At 44.0% G+C, this 12,839-nt stretch overlaps 1 protein-coding gene across 1 annotated transcript in view; it reads left to right on the top strand.

Annotated features, from left to right (window-relative positions):
* Positions 1 to 12,626, top strand: part of fgf11a (fibroblast growth factor 11a) — a 78,673-nt gene extending 66,047 nt beyond the window's left edge. Inside the window, exons 4-5 of the mRNA XM_030087963.1 lie at positions 10,354 to 10,552; positions 12,358 to 12,626. Coding sequence (XP_029943823.1) covers positions 10,354 to 10,552; positions 12,358 to 12,500 — 342 coding nt within the window. The 3' untranslated portion in view covers positions 12,501 to 12,626. The remainder of the gene's footprint in view (positions 1 to 10,353; positions 10,553 to 12,357) is intronic.
* Positions 12,627 to 12,839: the final 213 nt, after the last annotated feature.

The following is a 12,839-nucleotide window of genomic DNA, read 5'->3' as shown; positions in this document are numbered from 1 at the left end:
ATTTAATGAGTGACCATGTTGGGACATAGCTGCTGTCAGAAAGCACTGATGGAGGACCCAAAAAAAGAGGTTGGAAATCCAAGGAGTTGTTTCTAATGGACGATGAATTTCCACAAAATTAGCTACAGTAATTTGATGCGAGACTAGAGGATTAAACAGGCTGGTAGACAGATGAACCAACAAAACCTTTTATACACATCAGACGTAGTGCTTAACAAGACACAGGTGGAAACAATCAGGGAGAAGACACTGAGGAGCACAAGACTGGAGCCACATTAAAATACTGAATGCCCTGGTACAATATCAGGATGCTCTTCTACCCATAGTATTTGCTGCTTTTCATCTGCATGTATTGGCAATAAGAAGACATATGATTCAGCTTTCCAGAATAATTCAAATCTGCTTCAAAGAGAAATGATGACTTATATGAAAATCATATTGTAGGAGCCATGTCTAGATCGGAATCTCTGCTGTTTAACATTATTATATTGGCAAGAGACATACATGTTTGAACAGTCATTTCAATTGTGGATGTACTTAAAAACCTGTGATTTTATGAGTAAAACACAGGTTGTGCAATTTCACATTGTGCAAATTGTATATAAATTACATATTTGAAAGAAATACAGAAAAATCATGCAGAATTCACGAACAAAGTTGGAATAGATTAAAGCCAATCTGGTATTACAGTACAATGCAAAACAAATTGCAGGATCCCAGACATCCACAGAAATAATTGCCCAAAGGGTGTCAATAAAGTATTCATATTTAAAACTCATGCCAAGTAAATGAGTGCATGTATTGTAGACATGGAATCCTCTTTAAAAGGTTTTCTCATGATCACCGTTCATCAGGTGGATGTGAGTCATTTTAGGTATAGAATGATTCGAATACATTTGGCCATCTGTTTCAAGAAGTATAGTCAAATATGCAGAGTGTGTGTGTGTGTACAGAGTGAGTGCGTCATGTGTGAAAGTCTTCGCCGGCTCCTCGACACATACAAACGTGCACTCGTGCACCCTTTCACCCACAAACAGATGCACCTGACAGGTGGCAAACTGGCAATTAGTCAGCTCCCTCCACTAAGTCTTCTTACAGTTTGACCTGAGGGGACCCACACACACACACACACACACACACACACACACACACACCTCTGCACGGTCATGCCTTCCTCTGACCTTCCTCAACCCTCCTGTCGAATCAGAAAAAGCTTGTCTCATTTTCTTTGACTCAGCACTCTTGTTTCTTTTCCTTCCTTCTTTTTCTCTGCCTCTCTCTCTCTCTCTCTCTCTCTCTCTCTCTCTCTCTCTCTCTCTCTCTTTCTCTTTCCCTCCATCTCCTCCTCGGTGCCTTTTCCAACTCCGATTTGCACTCTGATCAACCTCGTTAGCTCGCCACCTCGTCACCCCCCGTCACACGGGCACACTCCTTTCTGACACATGTGGCCTTGAGGAAGGAGACGGAGGAGAGGATGGAGAAGAAGTGAGGAGGAGAGAGAGAGAGAGAGAGAAAGAGAGGGAGAGAGATAATCGAGTAGCAGAGAAGGAGGGATGAAAAAGACGACGTGGACGTGAGACAGGTTACCTTGTTCCCTTTGGAAAATCCCCAAACGCACAGCGAGGGTCTGGCAGTCAAGGTGAGAGGAGAGGACATCCCTCCCTCCCTCCCTCGCTGCTTCATCCCCCCCGTGCACCCGCCTGCACCCTCTCCAGCTGTTCTCATCACACTGCATGCATGTGTGTGTGAATGTGTGTGTGCATGTGTGTTTTTATCATTTGCCGGCGCTGTGTGTTTGCAATTCATGCGACCAGCTTGTTTATTCATCCTTTTGGAGCAGTCAGACGCCACCGTGTGTTTACATGTGTGCTTTTGCAGCGGGAGATACTGTTGTCCGTGTGTGTGTGCGTGTGTGTGTGCGTGTGTGTGTGGAGCCCATCAGGCCTGGTCGAGCTCCAGCTCTCCTCATGGCGCCCCTGTAAATGCCAGAATGTTGGCGCACAGACGAGCCCCCCCTCCCTCCCCCTCTCCGCCTGAAGTGATAAAAACTTCTTTCTCCTCTCTGTCAGACAGCGGCTCAGACACTCAGGAGGCTTCTCAAAAGCAACGAGAGGCCGGAAAGTGGAGTTCAGCCAGAAAAAGACAGAAAAGAGACCTTTAAAAAGTCAACAGCTACAGTTTTAGGCCTCGGTGTCCAATCAAGTCAACAAAGAGGGAGAAGTATTGTGCTGTTACGGCAAACCTCTCCACGTTGAGAGACATGATGTAACACACTAAATGTGAGTGTCAGTGCAGTTGATGTTCTATTTCCAAACAAACCATTAATTCAGGCATCTGAAGCAGATCTACTATTGTCAGTTTACTTAGTGCCCATCACAAGCCGGACAGAATTACAAACATGACACTGAGCTGTGATGTTATGAACCTGTGTGTTTTTTTTCCCATGAGTAACTGAACACATTATTATCTGTTAATCATGTATTAACACCATCAACCAGTTTAGTTTCCATCAGCAGTCACAATAAACAGAGCAGTTTGTTTTCAGTTTTTCTGTGCTTTTGTGCTTCGGGCTCGTTTGCAGCAGGTACGATGTCTTGTTGAAATAACACATCGATCTGGGGCAGTAGGGCTTCTGTCTGAACGACTGAGTATGTCGGTAAAACATGAATACATCTGCATCGAAATGTGCAATCTACTGCAGTTTAGTCAGTGTTTTGCAAAAGCTGACATCAGGACGTATTTGCAGTATGTTGTTCGTCTTATATTTGCTCTGCTGCACGTTGTTGTCTTACAGTAATAGAGCAGACTCAGAACTCCAGTGAAGATGACACATCCATTTTTTTTCCCAGAGTGCAGCATCTTTTTGTTTGAGAAAAATGTTGCTTAGAAAAAAACCCGATGAAAAGACTCCTCGCTGTTGCTGCTGCCACAGTGGCTCTTGACAAAGTTGCTTTGAATGTCAGAGGTCATTTTGTACTAAACTCTTCAATATTTTGTCAAATTTTTTCAGTTTTTTTTCCACACACTTGAGCTGGTTACAGCTTTTCCCTGTTCGGACGAACTCCCTGAATGCTGAATGATGGTTTGAATGCATGATTTGTGGAAACAGCGCTGATGAAAGGAGGAGTGCCGGCAGGGCTGCGTGTTGTCCATGCATAAATTAATAAGCGATAATTACGCCTATCTTTAGAGGATTGTTTTGCAGAGCTCCTGTGATGCTTCCTCAGCTGTTTGTCCTCAATTAAAGTTGTTTTTCTGCTCATTTGCTCGGATAATAATCAGCTTTGCTGGTAAACAAGCCTTTGTGAGGCTAACCTTGCTGCTTGTGCTTTAGCTGCTGATTCTTATCCTCCTGACGGAGGGGGGGGGTTTGTATCCGCGGGTGAATATTCATCGTTCAGCCGAACAGGGACGGAATTACCCCGTTTTATTTCCCTGTCAGGTTCGTCCTCAGCCAGGAATCCGGCGGGTCCCACGGCTTCTTTGTTCTGATTAAAATTTTACATCACGGCTTTATTAAGCAGTCATTCATGAGACAGTCGTACAACAAAGCAGAAACACCCACTAAAGCGCGCAGATGAAAGAAAACAGCTCCCCAATTCACAATCAATATACTTTACAGCCCAGTCATCCTTTTAAACCCCCCCCTCCCCTCCCTCCCCCTCCCCCCGCAGGATATTTTCTTTTATGACACTTGTAGTTTTAACGGATGGTAAAGTGAAGAGACAGGAGGGATGAGACAGCGACGGAGGCGGAAGATTCGAGCTGACAAGACGAGCCGTTGGCAAGAGTTGGAACGTCAGACGTGACCTTTGACACGATGTAACTCATTCCCGGCATCAATACTGTCCGCAGAACATTAGTCACATGCAAGTTTCAAGTTCGTATTTCCTTTGAATCGGTTGCGTTTGAGTTTGATGCTGATTAAAAGTAGAACAGGACTGAAGTCACACTCGCCAAAATTGGTCAGGAACTTTGCAAGTAGCTCAAAAACCTGCAATAAACTTCCATCCATCCATCAATCATACTCCTTTATCTAGATTGGAGTAACAGGGTCTATTCCAGCTGAGACTGAGTGCAAGGCAGAGTACATTTGGGATACCATTCACAAAATAAACATTTTATTGGCTGTGTTTCTCAAAATGACAGATATGCTGAAAACTGTGTAGTTTTCACTTAGGGCCAAAGTGTAAGTAACAAAATACGAATGTCTCTAAATGTAGTTTTATTCTTCAAAGGTGGAAATGTTCCGTATAAGTTCAGTCCATCAATCTGATGACTTCATACTTGGCTAAAGAATATTATAAACAACTTGCTTTGCAACTTTAGCGCCAGCAACTCTTAAATTATCTTTTTATCGTAACCAGACTTGAGTTCTCAGTCAGTCTGGTAGCAGCCAGTGCTGTGGGATTGTGGGTAAAGTGTGTTTGGCTCTGCAGACCGGCAGACACAACAGATGACAGTCTTTGCACATGCAAAACATTTGAATACATAGAAATTGCGAACGACTCTAAATCTGCTTTGAGACACGCATCATTTCCCTTTAATCGGGCTGCAATATGTTGTGTGTCATGTTGTTATTATGCTTCGACTGATGTGACCTGATTGTCTGACTGGAATGAACGGGACCCGCCTTCCGCCTATGGATGACATGACCACTCTGATCATGACTGCACCGTGCACCAGGCGCTCACTTGCAAAACTGCAGGAGAATGTCGAATGGGCTTAGAGTGCAATCAGTCCCAACAAGTTGGGGGAACATCTCAAAGGGAGCGCTACAGAACACGAAGCTCTGGATTGGTGAACAATAGTGCCCGAGCAGCCCAAAAACATCTGTCGTCTCAGACAAAACTAAACGAAACAGAGAACTCTGTGAGACATCGTGAATGTACATCTGACCATATGCAATTCTGGGAAGTTTGAGTTTCTGGACTATTTTAAAAATCTTATTTGATCTTAAAGTGCCTCAGTTATAAATGTAACTCATCTCTGTGACTCTCAGTGGAACAATGAAGGTCTTTGAACGTATTGAAAAAGAATGTCTGGCATTGGACTGCATATCATACGTATAGTGGGTGCAGTTATTGAATTTACAACCTTGTTTGAGTCACAGATGACATATATTCAAATAATCAGTGATGTGTGTGTGTGTGTGTGTGTCCTCGTTTTGTTGGCAGCGCAGCACTAAGGCCATTTTCACTCGCTGGCTACATAGAGAAGAATTATAGGTATAGAAGATGAATGGCTGAATATGTTTTTTATGTCATTTTAAATGTAGCATTGAGGTTTAAAAGAGTAGGGAATTATTGAAGGGAAACTTCACTGCTAATCTGTTAAAAAGACAATAAATTTGCATTTCTTAGGGAGGATACAATGCATGTTTGGAGATATGAAAGTTCAGAATGACTCAATTCAAACTGATGTATTGTGAAAAGCATCCTCCTTCCACGTTCGCCCCATCTGAGACTTCCCCGTACCAGATTCACACTCCTGTGCAGTTCACCCGGTCAGGTTCAACGCTTACAACCGTGACAGGAAACCCACTATCGATCGGTTGTTCCTGCTGACACATGAAACCATAAACATCATTCAGCGAAAGCTGTAAAAAAATGAATGGATTTCCCCAGTACAAGCCAGGCTTTTGGAACCACACAAACAAACACACACACACACACATACACACACACACACGTCTGCTCATACATGTGTCCTATTGACGGCGTGAAATACGTTTGTCCTCTGGGACGCGGTCAATAAGTGTCTGTGACTTAAAGCCTGCGGATTAACCTGTGCCTGCCCGATTGCAGCTTGTAAGTCGTTTTAACTTCTTCATGCTCGGTTGCGTCGCCGCGTCGTGCGTCCAATCAAAGCCTAATCCTGCTTTTTTTTTTTCTTTTTTTTTTTTTCTGCCCCGATGCCTATTGACTTTTCTCAGAGGCCTTACATGGAATCAATCCTCCAGCTGAGTGCTCAGGAGGCTCATTGCAAACCGGGCTGAAAAACGTCTTCAGGTGTCAACAGATGGAAATAAGATGAGACTGTGTGTCAGTGTGAGGGGGAAATCCTGCTGCGCTCTTTTTACTCATTTCTCCTTCGTTTTTTTTTTTTTTTTTTTGTACTTAGTTTCTTTTTCATTCACCTTCTCTGCTTTATTTCCCTTCTCTCTCTCTCTTCTCTTGCTCGCTGTGCATCCCCCTCTTCTTCTCTGTCTGTGAGAGTGAATGATGAGGGAGGGACCTGCTCCATCCGTCACTGTTCATGTCTGGTGTGTGTGTGTGTGTGTGTGTGTGTGTGTGTGTGTGTGTGTGTGTGTGCGTGTGTGCGTGTGTGCGTGTCATCTGGCACCGGGTGGCCTCCCACTGATGTAAGAGGGATCCGTCATGTCTCTCTGTCACAACAGCAGACACGCATGAGTGGGTGTACACATACACACACTCACACACACACATTCACACGCCAGAATACACTTGTGTTTTCATCACTTCAGGGATCCGCACAATGACTTTAATTCATTTAACACAGACAAACTGTAAACCACACCATGACTTAGCTTAACCGGAAAACAATTAAAACAAGTTTCTCATCACAGTGTCGTGACGTTCCATGTTTTGATATCAATAAGTCACCATAACATGTCAGAAATGTAGGTTTACTGTTCATGTACTGAGATTATGGTGGCAAACTATGCTGTTTTCGTTGTAAACAAATGCATGTTTTACAGTATTTTGCTGGAAATAACATGGATCTGGGCATCTTTCCTTTCCTCCCATGTTTGAAAATCATGACATTGGGGTTAATTTGATATTTTAACTTGCTCATAGGTGTGACTGCCTGACTATATATTAACCTTTTAAAGACCGGTCCAGGGTGCATCTGGCTTTCACCCAGTCAGCTGGGATTATCTGGAGCGCTCTGAGACAATAAGGAGGCTAAAAGTTGCTGTTGGAAAGGTTTTTTTTTTTTGGAAAGTTATTAATTTGACGCAATGATTTTATTCTCAAGGTCAAAACCAGACCTTGCTATCTCAACTCAAACACCTTTAAATATTCAGTTATCATAAACTAAAGAGTGAAAGCAAAAAATTGAAAAGCGGAGAATTTTAAAAAAGGCACAAAACAACTTTATTCACTCAAAAGAAAAGTTTCAAAATTTGATTTATGTCCTTGATGTTGAGTCAGCAGAACTTTGAGGTTCATGTGATTTCACAGTGAAAATTTAATTGTCTTTTCCGTGAATATGTGAAGTTTATGCATGTTTACCTATATTGCCTGGAATTGTTAAAGTACACACATGACAGGAAGATTTAACAGAATTTAGCTCCGATTTAATTTCCTATTTCTGGCTGTTTTCAGAGTCACAGTTGTGTGGATCCGCAGCTGTGTTCAGGAGGTCCTTTGGGGAGAGCGGAGTAGTGTGAGCAGACAGCAGGTGCAGGAGCTTCCTGTCTGCCTGTGTGTTTGGAGCAGCCCCTGCTGAGAGCTGCAAGAACTGCATGGCTGATTTCTAATTTTTGGGGTCGGTCTTCCACATTGAGGGGGGAAATGAGGTTTTATTGGACTCCTGTGACAAATACCTGTCAGTGTTTTTATTAGAACGAGGATCATTTGGCGTTCCGCGTGAAGAGGTGTGACGGCCCCCTTTTCTTCAGCTTTGAATTAAAAAAAAAAGAAAAGAAATCATCAGTTCAGAGCCTGAAGTCTGTTCGGAGTGAGCCGTGCAGACAGATGTGCGTCTGTCCCCTGTGTGTCTGCTGTGTGAATAATGCGTCTCCATAAATGACTGCTTAATAGTGTGTTATCCTATAAAGTAGCATTGCTGATGGCACCCTGAGTGCCTGCTGGTGATCGAGTACATGAGTTTGGCTCCGAGCCAGGACCGGAGACTTTCATTTGAAATGATTAGAATATGTTCAATCACAAAACAATCTGGTTCAATGTGCAATCATTTATGCATTGCACATTTAAAAATCTATAGCTGAGAAACATTTAGGAGAATTGAGCCCTTTGAATGGATCAAATTGACTCATTTTAAACATTTACAGTTGCAGGAAGTTTCATATTCTGCTGTGCGATTCGGTTCACGTAGCAGTATGTTCATAAGTACACATGAAATATTAAAGGTGTGTTTTACAAGAGGAATTTGTATCAAGTCGTGCAGGATTTTCAGTCTGGTGTTGGATTTTTCTATATGCTATTTAGATTTAAAGTGAGATTCCTCTCATCCACAGCGTCCCGTGTTTATCTCTGTCAGCTCGGCACACACTCTTAGCTGAGATGACAGATGAGGAAGCGGCCTGCCCTTAAACGTCAGTCTGAGCCATCAGCCGTCTGAGCGGACCTGACGTCTCGATGGGGCTGAAGTGTCATTAGGAAGACACCTTTCCGCGGCGTAATGGGATGTATCGGAGGCTCCATATGTGCTCTGCACGCACTCATGATCTTGCAGATCCGCTCGTGCTGGAAGAAGACAGCGAAGAGAACTATGAAACTGTACAACTGGAAATTCTTAAAGTACAGAAACTTATTTTTATGTAGATCATGTGTTTATGTTTTCAATGCTCGCCGTCCTGCAGGCGATGGAAGCATCGTCAGCCCATGCTCAGCTGCACTAACTGAGGATATAGATTTACTTTTTCCACTCCTGCCTTTCAATCTGTCGTGTAACGCAAATCGACTGTACTTATGTTCCACGTTTCACAGCTTCAGCAGTTTCATGCGATCTGTCACAACCCATTTCACAAGTGTGTGTACGCTCACACACCAGCGGCAATGGCTGCCGTGCAAAGTGCCTGGACATCGTTAGGAGGACCTTGAAGCTCAGTGTCTTGCATTAAAAGCGGTGAGCTGAGGGATTGAACTTCAAAGCTCACTGTACTTGGGGGAATTGCACATCTGCATTTAATTGATCCTGTTTAAAGTTAGCTGGGGGTGAAGGGTCTCGCTCAGGGACTCAAACCTGTGAACCTCAGATTCTCTCTGAACCGGCACTGCCAACGCAATCACCGTTCTTATTCAATCACATAGAAAGAGAACACCATCTTCCTACTCTCAGCCCATCAGAGTGTCCTTCTTCACACAAGGTTGGCTTCATTTACACACACATACACACACACACACACACACACACACACACACACACACACACACACACACACACACACACACACACACACACACACACACACACATTACACATTGCTCATACAACCCGATGCAGTTCAGTTCACATAGTTAATCAATTAATGAACTTGAGCCCTTCTATCTGGAGGCGGAGTGAGTTGGTGATCAGGCTTTACAAAGCAGACTGTAATCTTTTAAAAGTTCCGGCTACACACACACGCACACACACACACACAGCGACACAATGAGACGAGTCATGCAAACCCAGTTAATGATAGCAATCTGATTACACCTTCGGAGACACTCCAGACCTTCGGATTTCACTCTGCGCTAATAGAGCTAAGGTAATGGGTGGGCGAGGAAATGAATGGCTGCTTGAGTGAATGGATGTGTAATTAAAGAATGGGCGATACAGTCAATGTAATTAGGTTGTTTATGCGCGGTACAATGGATATGGGCAGGCGTTAAGGCCCTGCGCCTGCAGCGGCAGACAAGTGAAGAGGAGAGAGAGAGAGAGAGAAGACGGAGAGAAAGAAGAGGAGAGCGGGAGAGAGCAAACTCCTTATTCAGGCCTTTTCTGCTCACCAGTCACATCAAGGCTCCAAATCAATCCTGCAAATTGGTTTGTTCCTCGACAAGGTTACCAAATGACGGAGGGATGGAGGGAATGAAGTGGAGGAAGGAGAGGCGGAATATGAGATAGAAAAAGGAATATGTGAGAGCCGTAACGAGGAAGGGAGAGACAGTAGGTGGGCAGGGGTGTAAGGATGTTGACGTATCGTCTAATGCAGGACTTACGTGTGTGTGTGTTTGTGTGTGTGGGTGTGTGTGCGCAGCTGAAGGCCAACAGCCGGGGTCATTAAACCGTGGCGTGGAGGTGAAGGATCCGGCTGATTGTTGTTTGTTACAGGTAAACTGGAAGCGGCTGAGTTATGGCCTCCCGGCTCACCAGACACTTCATCCATGTCGCAGGCAGGCATGTCCAACTCAGTTGTTGCTGTGTGTCAGTGAGTGTGTGTGTGTGTGTGTGTGTATGCAGTCACCGGTGCTCCCGTAACCCTGTCACGATGAAATGTGGAGCCCATTTTCTCCCATTCCCAGCTGAACCAGTGGAATTGAAGAGTAAATATATAAATAATAGAGGCGATAAAAGATGGCACACTCTCCAGACGTGTTATTCTCCTGCCGTGACCTGATGCCTCTTCTTGTGTGTGTGTGTGTGTGTGTCTTTCAGGAACACTTCACACCCGAGTGCAAGTTTAAGGAGTGTGTGTTTGAGAACTACTACGTCACCTACTCGTCCATCCTGTACAGACAGACCCAGTCGGGGCGGGCCTGGTACATCGGCATCAACAGAGACGGCCAAGTCATGAAAGGGAACCGCGTGAAGAAGACCAAGGGAGCCGCGCACTTCCTGCCCAAACTCATCGAAGGTAGCTCTGATCCAGACCGCCCTCGCCACTGCCGGTCAAAGACTTTACACACTCTGAGAGGGAAAACTTGCAATGAGCCCAAAGAACAAGATTTGACATCAGTCAAAATATAAAATTTGCATAAACATATGAAATGCTCCTGAATGAGACACCCTGTGAAAAGCTGAGCTCACTGCAATCAATTTAAAAACAATCAGCGATCATTAAACTCACATTTGTAGTTTGTAAGCTGATTACAGTATTGTTCAGTGGTTCTCCTCTTCACATTCATTTTATATCCAGTTCAAGACTTTGACTTTTTATCCTCATCTCAGTAACTCCTACATTTTTATTGTAAACTACTAATAATTTCTGTCTCACTGCTCTTTTATTTATTGACTGTAAATAATCAGCTATTCACTGAAGCAGGAAGCAGATGAAAAATTGAAGGTTGTTTTATTTTTGTTTTTAAAGAATGGGAGCTAACAAAGCAAAAAAAGCTTTGAATTATTATTATTTTTTTTTTTATTTATTTTTTTGTAGAATTAGTGGTTTTGGAAATTTAAAAAAGTATCATCAATAACATCATCAGAGGCTAGTCCAGGAACACCATGCAGAAAATATGAGTATTGAAGTGAGATTTCATGAAAGCACTGTGCACAAGTGCCATTATGGGTTACTGATCCAAGTAAGCCTCAAGTACAGTACATCAGTTCAGATAGATATGTGGGGTCAGAACATTATAAGATTTGTAAACAAACAGTAAATAAAGCTTTAGTTAGATTAGAATTCCAGCATAAAGTGGCAGAGACAGATCTGGTGAGACAGGCTGGAGTCTGACCCAGCTGTTAAACCGAGACTGACCCGACATTAGTCCAGCCTCAATGAAATAAAAGCATAAATGACTTTTTCCACTTTAGTCAAAATATTCAGCTGAAAAAAGACAACGTCAGACTGAGTCCAATATTTCGAATTCCTTAAAATGAGCTTAAAGGAATACTCCGAAGATTTTCGACCCACGCCCTATCCCTATCATTGACAAAGTTAGACAAGCTCATAAATACCTTTTTTGTGTCTCTGCGTCCAGTGGCTGGTTCCCAGCTGTTAGCATCGCAGTTAGCTTAGCTCAATTGCTGGAAGTCAATAGGAAACAGAGCGGGACTGACGAAAGTGGACAAAATACTCCTTGCAGTGGTCCAGGGGATGGTGTATTAGCATGTGAAGTAAATTCGAATGGTTATAAAACATTTTAAAAGCCGTGTTATCTTTTCAATCCATTAAAATAACGTTTTGATACACACAGACCTGCACAAGCATAGTGCTCCACAGAAGGATATGCCGGCGCACGGCAGCTGAGTCTATGGCTTCTACTGCTGTGCTCCGGTATATCCTTCGGCGGAGCACTGCGCACGCACAGGTCTGTGTGTATCAAAACGTCATTTTAACGGATTGAAAAGAAAACACGTCTTTTAAAATGTTTTATAACCATTCAGATTTACTTCACGTGCTAATACGCCATCCCCTGGACCACTGCAAGGAGTATTTTGTCCACTTTCGTCAGTCCCGCTCTGTTTCCTATTGACTTCCAGCAATTGAGCTAAGCTAACTGCGATGCTAACAGCTGGGAACCAGCCACTGGACACAGAGACACAAAAAAGGTATTAATGAGCTTGTCTAACTTTGTCAATGAAAGGGAAAGGGCATGGGTCAAAAATCTTTGGAGTATTCCTTTAAAAATACTGACCCTGGTATAATCCATAAAGTAAATGCATGAATAAATAATAACTGAAGTGATTTCTGTCCTGTTTTGTGTCCCCCCTCTGCAGTGGCCATGTACAGGGAGCCCTCCCTGCATGACGTCGCTGAGCAGAGCCCGCCCAGAAAAACACCGAAGACCTCCAGTGACTCGCCGGTGCACCAGAACGGCAAGAAGGACCCTCAATCCAAAACCAAAACCTCCTCCTCCTAGCGCTCACAGACCTACAGGAGGAGGAGAGGAGGGGGGGGGGACACAGGGCGATGGGCACCAGCGGACACCTCAAGAAGGTTGTTAGGGCTACCCCCACCTGCTGCCTGCAACACTGACCTCCACCCCCCACAATGCACTGGAGTAAACCTGGAGTCGAGGAACAGGTCCAGGTGGAGTGGAAGGAACAGGAAGCCCTCTTTTACCTTCACAGGACCCACCCCCACCCCCCACCATGCACACCAGCCCTCCACCTTCTTATGTAACGACCTCTGCGATCAGCAGAGCCTGGGATCTCAAAGCAATAACTCCACTAACAGGTGAACAGTGGCCTAGAATCGT

The sequence above is a fragment of the Salarias fasciatus genome, chromosome 3 (genome assembly GCF_902148845.1).
Source record: "Salarias fasciatus chromosome 3, fSalaFa1.1, whole genome shotgun sequence".
Taxonomy (NCBI): domain Eukaryota; kingdom Metazoa; phylum Chordata; class Actinopteri; order Blenniiformes; family Blenniidae; genus Salarias; species Salarias fasciatus.
Note: the sequence above shows the minus strand (reverse complement) of the source record. Positions and strands in the feature narration are given on the sequence as shown.